Source organism: Sordaria macrospora, chromosome 3, assembly GCF_033870435.1.
Source record: "Sordaria macrospora chromosome 3, complete sequence".
In the NCBI taxonomy this organism is placed as follows: Eukaryota; Fungi; Ascomycota; class Sordariomycetes; order Sordariales; family Sordariaceae; genus Sordaria; species Sordaria macrospora.
In genome coordinates this window covers 4,458,679-4,474,917 of record NC_089373.1, presented here as the reverse complement: position 1 = coordinate 4,474,917, position 16,239 = coordinate 4,458,679, and the positions used below count along the sequence as shown (strand labels likewise).

At 51.6% G+C, this 16,239-nt stretch overlaps 4 protein-coding genes across 4 annotated transcripts; 2 read left to right on the top strand and 2 right to left on the bottom strand.

Annotated features, from left to right (window-relative positions):
- Nucleotides 1-170: 170 nt before the first annotated feature.
- Nucleotides 171-2,719, top strand: SMAC4_13528 (uncharacterized protein). Its single transcript, XM_066091446.1, has one exon. It carries the CDS (start codon nucleotides 288-290, stop codon nucleotides 2,601-2,603), a length of 2,316 nt encoding a protein of 771 aa, XP_065946593.1. The 5' UTR covers nucleotides 171-287; the 3' UTR covers nucleotides 2,604-2,719.
- A 2,053-nt stretch (nucleotides 2,720-4,772) lies between these two features.
- Nucleotides 4,773-8,355, bottom strand: SMAC4_13527 (uncharacterized protein). Its single transcript, XM_066091445.1, has 3 exons — nucleotides 7,547-8,355; nucleotides 5,504-7,501; nucleotides 4,773-5,451 (listed from the first exon to the last, which is right to left on the bottom strand). The coding sequence occupies exons 1-3, from the start codon at nucleotides 8,174-8,176 to the stop codon at nucleotides 5,032-5,034; spliced, it is 3,048 nt and encodes a 1,015-aa protein (XP_065946592.1). The 5' UTR covers nucleotides 8,177-8,355; the 3' UTR covers nucleotides 4,773-5,031.
- Nucleotides 8,356-9,019: 664 nt separating this feature from the next.
- SMAC4_01154 (uncharacterized protein) lies at nucleotides 9,020-11,440 on the bottom strand. The gene is made up of 3 exons (XM_003350212.2): nucleotides 11,174-11,440; nucleotides 10,385-11,066; nucleotides 9,020-10,320 (listed from the first exon to the last, which is right to left on the bottom strand). Exons 1-3 carry the CDS (start codon nucleotides 11,239-11,241, stop codon nucleotides 9,274-9,276), a joined length of 1,797 nt encoding a protein of 598 aa, XP_003350260.1. The 5' UTR covers nucleotides 11,242-11,440; the 3' UTR covers nucleotides 9,020-9,273.
- A 246-nt stretch (nucleotides 11,441-11,686) lies between these two features.
- Nucleotides 11,687-15,445, top strand: SMAC4_01153 (uncharacterized protein). Its single transcript, XM_003350211.2, has 2 exons — nucleotides 11,687-13,897; nucleotides 13,950-15,445. Exons 1-2 carry the CDS (start codon nucleotides 12,138-12,140, stop codon nucleotides 14,122-14,124), a joined length of 1,935 nt encoding a protein of 644 aa, XP_003350259.2. The 5' UTR covers nucleotides 11,687-12,137; the 3' UTR covers nucleotides 14,125-15,445.
- Nucleotides 15,446-16,239: the final 794 nt, after the last annotated feature.

Below are 16,239 nucleotides of genomic sequence, written 5' to 3'. Positions count from 1 at the left end.
CTGCAGTGGTGTTAATGTCATGTGCAGAACCGTAACAGATTTTGGTGAAAATTGCACCTATTCTTATTAGTAATCTGAACATCTCATTCACGGACCTGAGCTAGCTAACTAGGGAACCCAATAGTTTCCAGCATCACGTGGTCTATCACACCAATGTCTGGGTCCATAATTAGTGGGTCTTTGTTTACTCCAACTCTTCTTTCAATAACCAGCATTGTTTGTTTACCATCTTCATTGCCCATCCATTTTCCACACAATTAGCAATTCCCAGCACGTCCTTTCTCAAAATGACTCTTTTAGAAGAACAGAAGGAGATCATTTCCGAACGCCCGCTCGGTGATACACTTGACCGCGTTCGAGACAAATTGCGCGACGCCAACGAAGCCGACGATGCGTACCGGGAATCTATTGCATCCCTTTTACTGGCGCTTGTCGGATCCTCCGCAGCATTCAAACTACCCTCTTCCGACGGAAACAGTAATGTGGCAGCCAGACTTTTCCCTATACAACAGGATCTCCAAGGAGGGAAGATAGCGAATCTCGACCCATTTCGCCCTCTCGTCCGCCTTGTCGTCGACAACTCCAACGACACTGCCATTTGGGCTGCCGTCTTCAGTCTCCTCGACACCTTGACTCCCCGCACTCCCCGTCTTCGCCCCACAGTTCCGTCTACGTTCAAAGGAACGCCTGTCAAGACCAGTTCGAATCGGCTTGCTGATAGTGCAACGTGCGAGGTGGTGGAAAAGGAACTGTTCCACGAGATCAAAAACTGCACCTTCCGCGGTGTAGGGGGTTTTTTGGACAAGTTCTTCGACCTCGAAAACTGGCGCAACGAACAGAAGGCAATGTTAGAGAAGATCAAGACAGCGCATAACGGAACGAAATGGACGGGCTTCCCGGCCACTCCTGATGAAAAGCCGGTCTGGGAATGGCTTTGCTCCCTGGAAGAGCGCTTCCTAGCCGGGGCACCGAACAAGCTCCATACCACCGCATCTGCCCACCAGTTTAAAGAAGGGAAAGACCAGATGGATATATTCTTCCAAGCGTCAACTACAGAAGCGGGTACCCTTTATGAATACAAAAACATTCTGGTTGTTGGGGAGCAAAAGAAGTCACACAGTGAACGCAGGTTTAAGACGGATTTCCTGCAACTCTCCCGCTACGTGCGCAAGGTATTCGCCGACCAGCCGACCCGTCGATTCGTCCATGCCTTCCTTCTCTGCGCCTCCAAGATGGAGCTCTGGATTTTCGATCGGGCTGGGGCGTATAGTTCCGGGTTCTTCGATATTCACCAAAACACGGACATGTTTGCGCGCGCTCTTGTCGGCTATGCTACGATGGATGCTAAGGCGATGGGCCTGGATACCTTCATTGAGCGAGTTATCGAGGGAGGAAGAAAAAAACGCTACATTACGCTAAACGACACAGGCGGTCAAGCAACGAGGATCAGGTTGGATAGGGCGATGTATAGGCAGAAGGCCATTGTAAGTCGCGGAACTACCTGTTATACGACCGAAAACAACAGCGTTGTCAAATTCGCTTGGGCATCGGGTAAACGGACGGCGGAGGTAGACCACCTAACGCAAGCAAAGGAAAAGGGTGTTAAAGGGGTAGCTGGAATAGTAGCGCATCATCGAATCGCTACCATTGCAGAAATACGGAAGAAACTGAAGTTCCCAACGGCTCACCGGTTTCAGAACGGGGCGGACGACCCTTCATTGGCTTCAACAAGCACTAGTATATCGGGCAATAAGCGCAAGTCGTCATCTAGCGCCACCGACACCGTATCCAGATCCAATAAGAGGCAGCGATCCGATAGCCAGAAGCTAAATCGAAAGCTGAGCACCCAGCCGTCGTCGTCGACAAGCAAGACCAAGCCGGCCCTATCTGCGCCTAGCGAGGACCTGTGGGAAGATCGGATCTATTCCTGCCTCGTCATCTCACCTGCCGGTCGCGTCATCAGCGAGTTTACTGATATCAAGCAACTGCTAGAATCAATGCGAGATGCGATCAAGGCGCACCAATCTCTCTTCGTCACTGGCAAAATTCTCCACCGCGACATTTCTCCAAACAACATCATCATCACGGACCCTGAAACAGCAGATGGCTTCAAGGGCATGCTGATCGACCTTGACATGGCTAAAGCACAAAATAGCGGCCCAAGCGGAGCGCGACAAATAACTGGCACGATCCAGTTCATGGCGATTGAAGTTTTGCGCAACATCGACCACACATATCGTCATGACCTCGAATCGTTTTTCTATGTCCTTCTTTGGATGTGTGGGCGCCAGTCATGGCATAATGGATTTTCCGGCAACAAGAAGGCGCCTCAGGAGAGCGTTTTTCAGCAATGGGAGATCGGAAGTTTCAGTCAGATTGCTAGAGCGAAGGAAGGCGACATGTATGTAAGTGGGCTTGAAAGGATTGTGAACGAATTCCCAGAGAAATTGGACAAGGTCAAACCGCTTTGTATGAGGATCAGGAAGATTCTTTTTCCTTACGACAAAGATGCAAGTGTAAACATTGGAACCCCTGCAGGAGAGCCAAACCAACTCTACAAGCCTATTATAGCAGCTTATGATGAGGCCATCAGCGAGCTATAGAGATTACAACAGATAGGGAGAAAGGCGATAGAACGGGTGGTTAATTTTGACCTAGATCTTGCTGTCAGAAAGAACCGAGAAAGTGCCTCCGGAGCAAAGGGCATGACCGGCATGCGATCACACTCCTTGTTGATATGATACGGAGGAAGCGGAGCCCATAATCGGTCATGTGGAGGGTAAAATCGACCAGGACATGGATGATGCGCGATGGGAATTGGAAGACAAATTGTTTGGCGAGGCGCGGGAGCTTGTGATGGAGAAGACGGAGGAGCAGAAGTCACAGTTGTGGGCCGACATGTGGGACGACTTGATGGAGGAGATGCGGCGGGAGATCAAGGAGGAACTGATGGCCGAACTGAGACGGGAGTTGGTAGCAGAGGTCAAGACGGAGCTGTTCAAGGACATGGTGCAGGCGATGATGAGGGCGGCGTGCGGTAATGGTGGTGGAAAGCCTTGGATGGGCATGTCACGAAGCACATAGAGGACGGATTATACTCAAGTGAGGCACGCTATCGACTGGTCCGATACCTTCATCTCACGATCTTACGAATGAACAGGATCTCTTCCCCCTGCCCCACGGTAAGTTGACTGGCTAAGACTCGTGACTCGTGACCGGCGTGTGCTTGATGTTTTGACCATTATGGTGTTACGATCCAATCAAAGATCACTCATTTAAGCAGATTAGCTAGCCAATAGGATTGAGGCCGAAACAACGGAGCTGAGGGCCCGGCTCCAGGGCCTCGGCGCCTGGCCGAAGAAAGGGAGCCGAAGGTTCGGCTTCCCTCCGTCGGCCCCGTCTAAAGGTGTCACACGGACATTTGCCCACAGTTGTGGGTTAGGGTTCCGAGACTGAACAGAACCTCAACGCTTGGCACCAGCCTTATGAGTGCCTGGCGGCCTCCGGCGGCGAAACTCACCTCGGTCAGACTCTTAGCCACTGGCACAACTTACCCGAACCCCTCTCGCGCCATCAAGCTAACCGAGCCAACCCTGGAACTGCCGATGTCGCTGAGCATCATCACGAGGTTCCCCTCATATCACGGGGCGAGAGGGCACCGGAAGGGGTATGGTAAGATATACGTTGTTGTGTGAAGGAGAGAAAAGGAGCATGTGCGTGGGGGACTGGCTATATGGGCGAGAGCCCAGACAGGCCAGTCCGTGTGCGCGGACGTGCAGTGCAACAATGTCACAGGCTAAGCCGGTGATAACTGGGTAGTCACGGGTTAATCCCGTGGCACCTGGACCGCACAGGCACCTGCAAAAGGAGAGTCAAAGGATGGAATAGCCTTGATTCTTCAAAATGAAACACGTCATCTTGACAACAGCAGAAAATACCAGAATCTACAAAATTCCTATAAATTTACTTGTTCTCCTAAACTCTTCTGGTGGCACGTTAGAAAAAAGAAATAAAAAGAAAGAAATTAAGAATGGCATGGAATACATTATATGTCTTGCGAGACGCCAAGTGACAAGGGAAGTCGCATATGCCTTCCTGCAGAAAAAGGGGTGGAAGGGATTCTTCCAGCTTCCACAGAAGCATGACGGCAGGGCGTCTTCGTGTTTGAAGCGCTCGTGGTAGTCCTTGAAATCCCCGTGGCCAGACCTGGCCGCGAGGAGGTGGTGTAAAGAGCGTCTATCCAACTCTTTTAGTTCGCCGTTAGGCTTGAGGGAGACCCCCAGCCGGTAGTTTGCATAAGACTCTGGCTTGTTCGCGGCCCACCATGCCTTGAAATCCGTACGCGCCTCCCTCTTAGCAAGCCGCCTTGGGTGCGCAAGGGTAGCCAAGCCTTCATTGACTACCTCTCCCCCTTCAGCACCTGCCTTAGCAAGCTCTTCAGCAATCTCGTTGCCCGTGATGCCTTTGTGGCCAGGAACCCAGCGGGGCAAATGTCCGTGTGATAAAGAAAAAAAGGATGTGCGTGGAGGACTGGCTATATGGGCAAGAGCCCAGACAAGCCCAGTCCGTGTGCGCGGACGTGCATTGTGACAATGTCACAGGCTAACCTGGTGACAACTGGGCAGTCACGGGTTAATCCCGTAGCATCTGGACCGCACAGGACCTGCAAAAGGAGAGTCAAAGGATGGAATAGTCTTGCTTCTTCAAAATGACATACGTCATCTTGACAACAGCAGAAGGTACCAGAATCTACAGAATTCCTATAAATTTACCTGTCCTCCCAAACTCTTCTGGTGGCACGCTAGAAAAAAGAAATAAAGAGAAAGGAATTAAAGACGACATGGAATACATTATATGTCTTGTAAGAAGCTAATAAACCAAACTAGTCCCAATGCGCAGCTAATGGATATTATTCGTTTCTGAACATTATAATGAGACGGTCAGTAATTCGGTGGTAGCCAAAGTACGTTCTGGCCGTTGCAAGTAATCCAAGACTTATCTTGTCCTAAGCTATAGCCATGGCTCTCTGAATTATCTACCAAGCCGCTGGCCATCCGGCGAGAAGGCCACGGAGTCAACCGAGCCGCTATGGCCTTTGAGGGTTTGGAGGCAGCTCCCCGACGCCGGATCCCAGATCTTGATCGTGTGGTCCCCTGAACCGGACGCCAGCCGCTGGCCATCCGGCGAGAAGGCCACGGAGTAAACGTCGCCGCTATGGCCTTCGAGGGTTTGGAGGCAGGCATTCCAGTCCAATTCCACAGCCGGCTTCGTTTGAATCCATTCAGGTTCTTCTCCTTTGAAATTTCTCATTATCAAGCTCCTGCTTGGAGCAAATACAAGCGCTGATATGTATGCTTGAAGTGGAGCTTGCTCTATTATTGACTTATTTGATAGAGCAAACCGGTAAGCATCCCAAACAAGCTTTAACAACTGCGACTGATCATTACCTCCCTATATCTTCAGTTAGACCAAGTTCCTTAGGTGGAGTTAGACTTGTACTTACTAGTAGGCTCTCGAGCTTTCTAATAGCAACAACGCCCGCAGGCATAGCTTGGAGTAGACTTAGAGCTTCCAGCCAGTAAAGGTACTTCGTCTTGAGGAATGTATAGACAACCCCGTTGTCCTGTAAAAGATCATGCCGTTTTGTGTTCGTGTCAGAAACCGAGTCACACAAGTGATCAACCCAGTAGACGCACGAGTACCGCACCGTCGCTAGCGGGTCCGGATTCGGTACTTCGACCTCGTCGCTCGGAAATCCCGGTGCGGTCAAGCTGTATATGTCGCGTTGCAGTGTTGTAGACATGGCTTTAAGTGACCTTGAGGAGATGGTGTAGTTCACATCTTCTTTCCCAGAAGGAAAAATCCACTTAAACGCCTCCTGAGAAGCTTCGTTGCCAGCTTTATCAGAAGCATTGCCCAATAGAAAGTCCTTGGCTGATTGATGAACAAAATAGACGGTTTGTTCTCGTACAGTTAGAAATGAACCGCAAAGTCTTATAATCTCTTCTAGAGATTCAAGATCGCCGGAAATAACATCAGGCACCGCGACGAGAGTGGTTAGTTCTTGAAGGTTTACTGGTCGACGAACAATTGCGGCAACCGCAAGAATGCGCTTGTAGAGATCAGAATCCTCGGACCGGCTCATGTTCTCTCTCATCCGCGCATATAGAGCATCCAGTCCGGACGGAAATTTGCGTAGCATTTCTTTGGTATGCCATTTCTTAACCTCCGGGCCTGCAAGTACTTGGCAGACCAACGCCACCCAGAGGAACGTGTCCTGCGCGTTGAAGCACAGGTAGTCTTGAACGGTCTCTTTTGTTGTTGAATCATACTTCTTCAGCCCTGCTAGGTTATCCACCTTGTGCAGGATATATGCATTGACAGCCGCCGCGACGGATTCCGCATTTAGCTCCAGGGAGACCTTCACTTTATCTTCCGCTTTCTCCAACCGTTCCTCAATTTCCGGCCAATTACGGCTTGAGACGATCCATTTGACTCGAGATTCAGATGATGATTGCTGAGCAATGAATTCAAGAAGCTGTAACTGATCTTCAACACACTCATCAAGTGCATCGATGATTAGGTAGGTCGTTCGGAGGCTTGGGTGTCGTAGGATGTTGGTGAAGATTCTCGACAGGGCGTCCCACGTATTTGCATCTTTGAAGAGGCCTTCGCCTGCACGGTCGTACTCACTGCGTACGTGTGAGAGGATAGATGGCTGCTGGTCACTAAGTACGTAGATTAGGCCGCGCAGTACAGCGGCTGCATTGTTAATGCGAGAGTCGGTAGCTTGGCAGAAGAAGTAGGCCACATTGCAGTGGCGCGCGTTGTCAGTATCGGTTTGATCCAGCTCATTGATGATGCTGTACAGCTCATCGATAATACCGCACAGCAACATAGTCTTCCCTTTGCCGGGGTCGCCCTTAATCCAGAGTAGTGGGTGCTGTGGGTCGTCACGCCATTGTTGAAAGTCAGCGTTATTGAGGACCCAACGATATGAGTCCCGCAAAAGGCCGCCTTTGGTCCGTTCGATGCGGGCTTTATCATCGCGAGGATTGGTAAGGCGTAAGTGCTTCAGGCATTGCTTGTCCTTTTCTGACATTTGTTGTATTTCTTGGTGCCTTATATAGCTGACGAGCTGCTCGAGATAAGATGTTCCTTTCTGAGTGATGTATGTTTTGGCGTCTGTGTCAAAGCGCTTCTCAGCGTCTTGAATAGCCGCCAAATAAGCATTCCAGTCGTCAAGCTTGACTATATCTTGGAGAAAGGCTAGGCCGCGGTTGCTATAATAAGCACAAACACTCTTAATCTGGTAAGAGAGGAACGCCTTGTAGAGGCCAACAATTTGGATCTTCAATTCGCCTCTCATTCCATCGAGCTCGCTGATGTTGGTGGGCTTGAGAAAGCTGTTCGACGAATTCCAGTACCAGTCCATTCTCTTAATAACGTAGTCGATCCCTTTGCGGTTGGCTTCGGTCGCTTTTATAGGGTTGGCAAGCATCTGCAAAAGTTAGCATGAGAAATATTATCCTCCAGGTAAACGTACCTCTAAAGCGATACAAATGCCAGTCCAAGCGAGCGCGGCTTGGGGCGCAGCCTGGATTGCCGTACTTATAATGTTCTTAACGGATAGAACAACGTCCATAACTTCACCACAGCTCTCTTTCACTTTAGCTTCTCTCTCAGTCTTGGCTAGACCAGCATTGATAAGCTGAATCATTTGGCGGTGCCTGTCCGAGTTGTTTTGGGCGATGATGTTCGGCTGAGACTCGAGCACCATTGAGTTGGAGCCATTTTGTAGCTGTCGGGACAGTATCTTCTCATATGCGTCCACCAATTTGACTTCTTGTTTAAGCTCGTTATAGGCACGCTCCCAGAGTCGTGCAGGTAAGCTGGTAGTGGTGTCATTCGCGCCAGCGGACGTCTCTCTGTCGGCGGAACCGGTGGCTGGGGCCTGTGGGGTGGACGTCTCTATATTAATGGAACCGGTAGCCGGAGCGGCCGTGAGGGGGAGGGAGGGCGTAGAGAGAGTGGCGGGGATGTGCTGTGTAGACGTCGGCAACGAGAGCAGAGATGCAGGGCAAGCCTGCTCTTGGTCCTTAGAAGCTTTCCTATCCTCTGCATTTCCGTGTCGCTTGAAATGCGTCTGGAACAACGAGCGCAGTCGTCGACGCATCGTAACTTTGAGGAAGGAACGTCTTGACTGCAGTGAGGATGCTATGGTTGATGATTAATAAATCGAGTTTATGAAAGTGCCGGAGATTCCTCTCCCCTGCCATCTAGGACAAATCAAGGAAAAGAAACTAGAACACTGTGTTTTCTCGAGGTTATGAGGGAGCATAGGGCTCTGTGTTGTCACCTTGTCAGGCGCGAGATGGCTGGCAGGTTCCTCCCAATTACACGCCAATTACCCAAACGATATTTCTTTTTTGAGGCTGGGCATTCATGGACCCGGAAGGTTCAGGGCGCCAAATCAATTGCCTGGGTTGGGTCGTAGCTTTCCGTCACGGGTCTACAGGATTGGCTCTCTACCCAGATGTTCTGACAGTATGGACACCTAGTCGACGGCTCCAGCGCCATCTACGTGGCTAATGCTGACAGCGTAGGGTAACGCCTCAGGGGGCGCAGGCGACGCATGGGTGTCGTACAAACAGACTCGAGCAAGTCTTCCTCGCGATGCGAGCTAGTTTTGTCTCCTTCGTAGAACCTTATCCATTCATTACACATAACTGGGCCGAGGGTACTAGGAACCAACCAGGAATGGTCTTCTGACCGAGTGCAATTTTGGAAAATCTAGCCGCAGTGTCAGGACGGTCAACTTTTCTCGTAACCCATCCGATTATATTCATCTTTTTAGCGCCGGCTCCCTACTCACTGTCTTGCCTCCGTCCGACGATATGGATATGTGAGGTGGTCTTTCGGTTTTTTGACCTACCACGTGATTAAAAGACCCGTTTCCTGTCCCTCCCGCTCCCATAGATAAGCCACCCCTCATTGGCTTATCTATGGGAGAGCGGACGGGATCCCGAGTTTTCCAGTGGGTATGGTCGTATGTGGTAGTTCTGCACATTCTAGATGTCTATAAGGGTGAGTGCTGATACTCTTTTTGTGGTGGTCATGGTAGTCATTTGGTGGCACATACTTGGAGGGTTTCGACGCATCTCACGCACGCTTCTTTTATGTACGCTGTACCCATTCATTTCTACAACAGTCTATATATAACTATACAACGCTTGAAGTCCTCCTTCTCTACTGTTCTAACACCTGAAACACTCACTGCTTCCGCTGCAAAAGGCAATGACGCCCCCACTTCCTCCTCAACTTCTCCGGAATGATCTCCCAATCAGGCAGCCACAAGGCTCTGGGCAAGAAGCTGGTGCTCGCTGGATCCATGAACTTTTCGCACTTGACAGTCTCCCAGTGTTTTGAGTCCGCGACAAAGTCAGGCTCGTTAGGAGGCGCTTTCCAATCCAGAGCCTTCTGCTGCTCGGGGAACTGCGTGTCGACGAGGAAAGTGCACGTCTTGGGATCGACATACTTGCCCGGATCCTCCTCGTTGCGGTCATTCAGGCCGCTGGTAGGCAGCCAGGTACCGCTGAAGAGACCAAAGCCGGTGCCGGCCTCGGAGAACTCACCGGGCAGAAGACCACGGAACTCGGAGCGGATGAATTTGGCGTGCATGTCGCGGGGGAGGAAGTAGGAGCTGGGGAAGCGGTACCAGTCCTTGCCGAAGCAGACGCTGTCACCCTCGCCGCCGACCTCAAATAGGGGCTGGTAGATGGAGAGAGGTGCGGAGTAGGCTGTGTAGAGACCGTAAATGCGAGCAAGGCCAATGTTGATGGAAAGGAGAAGGCCAAAGGCTACCACGGCTAGCTTCAGCTTGGCGGGAATTTTGCCCACCAGGCTCTTCGTATCGGCGTTTCCAAAGGCGGCGAGCAGAGTGTGAATAGCAAGGGCAGCGTTGAGGGCAAGGAAGGGGTAGGCGGGGTACATGAACCGCTCTTCTTTGTGGGGCTGAAGCGAGAAGATGGCGAGCCACATGTAGAAAGGGGTCAAGAAGACCACAGTACGGAAGCCAGTCTGGAAAGTCTCGGCGGACTTGGACAACAGCTTCTGCAGCATCAAAATGGGGAGGGAGAAAAGTGCCAAGACAAACCAAATGTTGAAGTTCAAGGCCAGATTCTTGAAGTAAAAGTCCCAAGGCTCGGTGCCGTAGAGTTCAGGACCGCCGGTCTTGGAAAAGATGTTGTACTTCACAATGTTCCAAGAGGCGATCTCGACCTTCCTGTAGAAGAAGGTGTTGACCAGCATATCTCCGAACTAGAGATTTTTAGCACTCGCTACAGTAAAAGGGGACAATGGAGGAAAGAGAGGTGCAACCTACCACAAGAAGTCCAGCGGCGACGACACCACGGATCACACGGTGAGCGGCCTCAAAGAAGCGTTCACTATCTCCGACCAGGGCAAAGACCACTTCCTCCATCAAGAAGGGGGCGCAAAGAGCGGCAGCAAAAGGCCATCCAATGACACCACCAATGGCGAAGAAGAACATGGCCCTGGAAGTCTTGAGACCCCCCTTCCAGTTGATGAAAGCGGCGGCTCCCAACATGGCCATGTACATGGCGAAGCTGGAGGGCAGAAAGGCGGTGCTGGAGTGGAAATTGCCAGGGCTGGATACGAGCGCCACGATAAAGAACAGGCCGATCCTCGGGTTCAGGGCTAAGCAGACAGCCCTCCACATGAGCGTTTGGCTGAGGGCGCAGACGAGAGCCAAAGCATAGCGGACGAAGTAAAACTCGGCGACCTTGTTGGAGTGAGGGAGCAGTCTGCGAATGTTGCCCACGATGGCATGAAGGGCGATGTAAAGCCAGCTGCGGATGGCATAGTCGGGTGAGTATTCCCAGGTCTGGAGACCATAGCCGTGGCTCAGATAGTGAGTGGGTTCCCAGTAGTTGAAGGTCTCGTCACAGTCCTGGATGGGGGCAAAGAGAGCAGCGATCAAGTTGGCTCCGAGGAAGATGTAAAAGGCCGAGATGGGTTCGATTGCGTAGGCATCTCGAATGGCCCTGAAGACGGTGATGTCAGCTACACATCAGAGAGTCCAATGTAATGCAAACATGAGTGAAGCATTGAAAGCTTGTCACAATGGCGACGGGTGCTGGATTTCACTCACTGCTTCTTGGCATGTTTGGCTTTGGGATGCACAAACTCCTTAGGAGCTTCGGTGGTGGGTGGTGGCATCGGGTCGTCACTGTCTTCTCCTGGCCTTGGAAACTTATGTGTTTGTTTGGATGGATCAAGAGAAGAGCAAAGGGAACTTGAAGAGTTCGAGTTCGAGTTCGAGTTGGAATTAGAAGGGTGACAGTGTTTAAGCTAAAGAAAGAAAGAAAGTCGTCACAGCATGGGCGGCGCTATCACGATAAGCCGCGGTCAACAATACTTTATATGTTAAACAATGTTCAGTTCAACAAGAACGAAAAAGTTGGGGGATTTCCACAGGGCAGCGTCGGAAGCTTCCAGTTCAGCAGCTTGTCGTGCGTCACTCCCGCAATTGGACAGCTCCATCGGAAGTTCAATTGAGTGCAGGCAAGGCAATGCACGTGAAGACTGCTGGGCAGAGCTTGGCTTGTGCTGGGCTTGTCCCTGACAGGAATGGCGCATCCTTACAATAAGGTCTGTGCTTCCTGCAGCTTTGCCCCGCCATACGACAGGGTCTGGTTCAATTTATTTTTTGCCCATAGCCCATGTCCCAAATTTTGGATTTGGTCTGATAAGAATTGCGATAAGGAATTGGTCCTGCAGACGGGAGCGTCGCTCTGTTAGTTTTGCCTGAATCTTTCTTCCTTCCTTCCCCATCCCATCAACTTGCCTTCAGTCCATTCGTCTTCATATCCTCTTTTTAAAGGATTGACTTCGCTTGTTATTTGACATCCCAGCCTTGAATCGGTCGGTATCTATACAAACGCGCGCCCGTTCTTTTCCTGAACGGCACCTTGCGCGACGCGTTGTGCTACAATCACTCTGGTCATCATTGTCAACAACCAGCCCTCACCTATCGTCACCAAGGAAAATTCCTGTTCAACAAACTGCATCCAAACTAGACCACCGTTCTTGCCTTCTCAACTTCTCGTTTTGCCATGTCTGGACACCCCTTCCAGATTCCCGGCCTCGGCCAGGCAAGGCCAAATGAGCAGCTCCCCGCTGACAACTTTGCACCTGATCTTCTCGTCGCTGCCGCTAGCATCGTCGGACAGGATGTTCTCGCGGTGACCTCTGCTGACCCCGCGCAACTGCTTCAACAACTGCAGAAGCCTAAGACCGAGGAGAAGACCGAGGAGAAGACCGAGGAGAAGACCGAGGAGAAGAAGGATGAGAACGCTATGGAGATCGACTCCAAGCAATCAGACAATGCGCCTACCAAGACACAGGAAGATGTCAGCATGGCCAACCACGGCGACAACAAGCCACAAGCTGCCGCCGACAATTCCACCGCTTCCAACCTCGACTCTCCTCCGAGCCCCGACGTTACTTCTACACTCGAAGCTGCCCTCAATGGTATGCTAGATGCGCCTACCAGTTCGGCAACCATGGCCAACGGCGAGGGCCAAGCCGGCGCTCAAGACGCACAAGAGGAGGAACACCCAGAGTGGGAGGAGGACACGTCGCCATACGAGTCTTCATCCGAGTCGAGCTCCGATAGCTCATCCGATGATGACTCGGATGACGAAGATGCTCATCCTATCTTGGGCGTGGAGGAAACAGTCAGGATGCTTATGGCTGGCCTTGACGATGAAGAAGAAGATGGACCCAACAAAGGAAAGGGAGCTGGCGCGCCATTGCGGACCAAGAACGAGATTGTCGAGGAGGTCATCCCCAAGCCTGAGGTTGTCATCACCCCCGAAATGACGATCGAGCCTCTGGCGCACGTCGAGTTCATTGTCGAGAATACCGTCGTCATGAAGTCTAGAGTCCCCGGCGAGGTCAAGGTTCTCGACTTGGGTTCGGTCCTTTGCAAGGAAGACAGGACGGTTATTGGCGCCTTGGCCGAAATCATTGGTAACGTCAAGAGCCCCATGTACACTTGCGTTTTCCAAAACCAGGAGGAGATCAAGCAGCTTGGCTTGGAAGTTGGCACACACATCTTCTACTCTGTTGACCACGCCAACTACGTCTTCACCCAGGAGCTCAAGAAACAAAAGGGCACCGATGCCAGCAACCTCCACGACGAAGAAGTTGGTGCTGATGAGATGGAGTTCTCTGACGACGAGAAAGAAGCCGAGTACAAGAAGCAGCTGAAGATGAAGAAGCGTGGTGGAAAGGCCGGACGTGGTGGTCTTCGTGAGCAGGTCCTTCGTGACCAGTCTTACGCACCGAACGCTGGATATGCTCCCTCAGCAGCATCTAGCGCCACCCTCGATCATGCCCCCACAACGTCCAGCGGCACTCTCAACTACGACGAGGATGACGATGGTCCGTACAGGCCTCTTGCTAGGCCCGTAGGCTTTGGTCAGGGAGGGCCGCCCTCACTGCCACCGAAGCCTGAAGTCGGCTTCAACGCGGCACATGGTGGTCAGAGTCAGCGGGGTGGCTTCAGCCGTGGCAACCGGGGTGAGTTCCGCGGCCGTGGCCAGCGCGGAGGAAACCGTGGTGCTGATCGGAAGCCTGGTGGCCACCGTGGTGGAGGTGGCGGTGCTGCCGCGCCTTCCTATGGAGGCTATGAGAGCGCTTCGGCACCTCAATTCCCCAACACACAGCTGCCCCCTCCAATCCCGCCAAATGCCCAAATCCCCCCTCCTCCCTTTGGCGGAGCCGCACCTCCGATGCCCGGTGGCCATTGGCCTCATATCCCCATTCCATTCCCACCGCCTCCTATGTCCTTCCCCCGGCCCTCTACCCAGTCACCTGTTCCTCCCCCTCAGCTTGCCGGAGCTTTCAACTTCAACTTTCAGGCATGGAACCAGGCTCAGGGTCAACAGTATCAATACCCACAACAAGCTTCGTCATCGTCCGCTCCTGCGCCCCAGCAACAATCGTCAACTCCCAGCTACCCACATCAGGCACCGGCCGTCCCGCCTGTGTGGCCTGGCGTTCCGCCCCCGCCCCCTGTCGCCGGCGCATACGTAAACCCGGCCTTCTTCCAACAGCTGCAGGCTCAAGCCCAGCATGCCCAGCATGCCCAGCAGGCTCAGCAGGCCCAACAGCCTCAGCAACCTCAACAACCTCAGCAGCCGCAACAGCAGCAGCAGTATTGGGGACAGCACAACGCATACGGTCAGGCTCCCAAGTAGGATCAATCGAGCCCGCCAGTTGCCGTGGTGGTTGTCAACAACAATGTGCACAGAAGGCGCCAGGTGCCGTATGTCGAGACAGATCTCTATCAGAGCGGTGACTCTTCCTAAACAATCAATCGGACATTTGTTCGCCTTGACTTGCTAAGTCGACACGCAGTGGCCTTGGTAGCGCATCACCTGAGGGCCTCTGTGCTTTCTTATACATTTTGCATGTTCGGAGTTATGTCTTTACCAGTATTTCTGGTTTGATTGAGAGGGTCAGGCTTGAGTTTCGGTTTTGAAGAAGGATGGCTCTTTGAGCAAACCTTTTGCCTGTATCCGGCTTTGCTTTTCAGCGAGAAGCAGCATAGTTATTATGCTATCGACAGATGAGCAGGAAATACTATTCCCTGCATAAAACCATCAGGATCGGCATACCTGAAGACACGTCTGGATACTTCACTCAATGGAGGAGAGAGATCCAGGCTTGGATCCCGGTTCTGAAAGATGTTCGAGTATTTGAGCGAGTATATACCATATCAGAATCTTTTTTGGTCATTTAGCATCTACCTACATGGTGATGCAGCATGGTGTTTCCGATAGCGAGGATGACAGGGAATGATATGCTGTGCATACAGCAATCAAGGTTGGCCATCCTGGCGCCGCGGTACGAGATATATCGAACCGGTCAAGAGACACAAAGAACGCAAACACGGCACAAACCTGTGGCAGGGATATGGTGCGATTCATACAAGAGGACCGAAGAGGGACACACGCGGTCATGGTGTTATCATCAATTGACATTGCTGTATTGTCACTTCTAGGTTCTGTACAGTTCAGCCATTAGGCTTGCTTTCAGGAGCAGGTGTTGGAGATGGGTGTTGGATCGCTCCCGTATACCCGCGCATGGCGAGCCCAATGTTCATTCACTCGCTGCACCTTGGTAGCGGCACAAAGAAAGATTAAATAGACAAACCAACAGTTGAAACAAGCTGAATGGCCATCCACCCGCTGAACATAGCCCGTAGATTAAATATCATTCCAACAGTTACACTACCAACAGAGTACCAACGACGCCGTCGATCCCATTATAGCAATTAGCGCCGTGCTATATCCGCGATGTGAAGGACTATGGCTCGATGCTACTATGAGCATGGAAGGGCAAATATTTCATGATTGCCCTTCTGAGCTTTCAAATTTGTGGTGAGCTCAATACTACGGTACAAGATGTGCCCATCATCTTGGCCAATGCACTTCCCGAGGCTACCTCCCGCTTCTTCCCCCCTGTCTGTTCGATTTCGATCGGGCAGGCTGTCCGTCTGGGACTTGGGAACTCTGGGTACAACTGCGAGTCTATAATTTGCAATTCGTTCAACGTGTTGTTAGAATTCTCACGGAAACGAAAATCAGTTCAGAACATCCGGGAATGTATGCATGCGCACGCTACCGAGTCTGGAAAAGACGGGAGGAAGCGATATGTGCATCTTCATGCTGGGCTTTAATGTGAAATTTCTGTCAGCTTACTACACTACATTGTACCAACTGGTATCGCCACCTCTACGTATTTTCTATCTATTGTTCATAGAATTGTTGTTGATTTTACGTCAGATTTTATCGCTTGTGCTGTGCTTCCCAGCTCCTCGGCTTCCCATTTGATAAATCTACCCTTTTTCCAGTGATGAACATGCTCCATACCTACTGAAAACTTGAGGATATCTTGACATATCAATATGACAATATGAAGCCTGTGAAGCAACCGAGTTTTACCGCCCGTCTGTCAGCTGTCTGCCCCTTCACATTTCCCACGGGCATCTCCCGTCTCCCAATGTCCTCGCATTTTGGAACTTGGATCCCCCATCGGGTAGCTTCCCCACAAACCGAAGTGGGAGCGCAGACCAACCAACTCACCGGACAAGGGCACTGGAGGCCAACTGGGACTGTGACGGTTGATCACCTCACCCATGGAGTT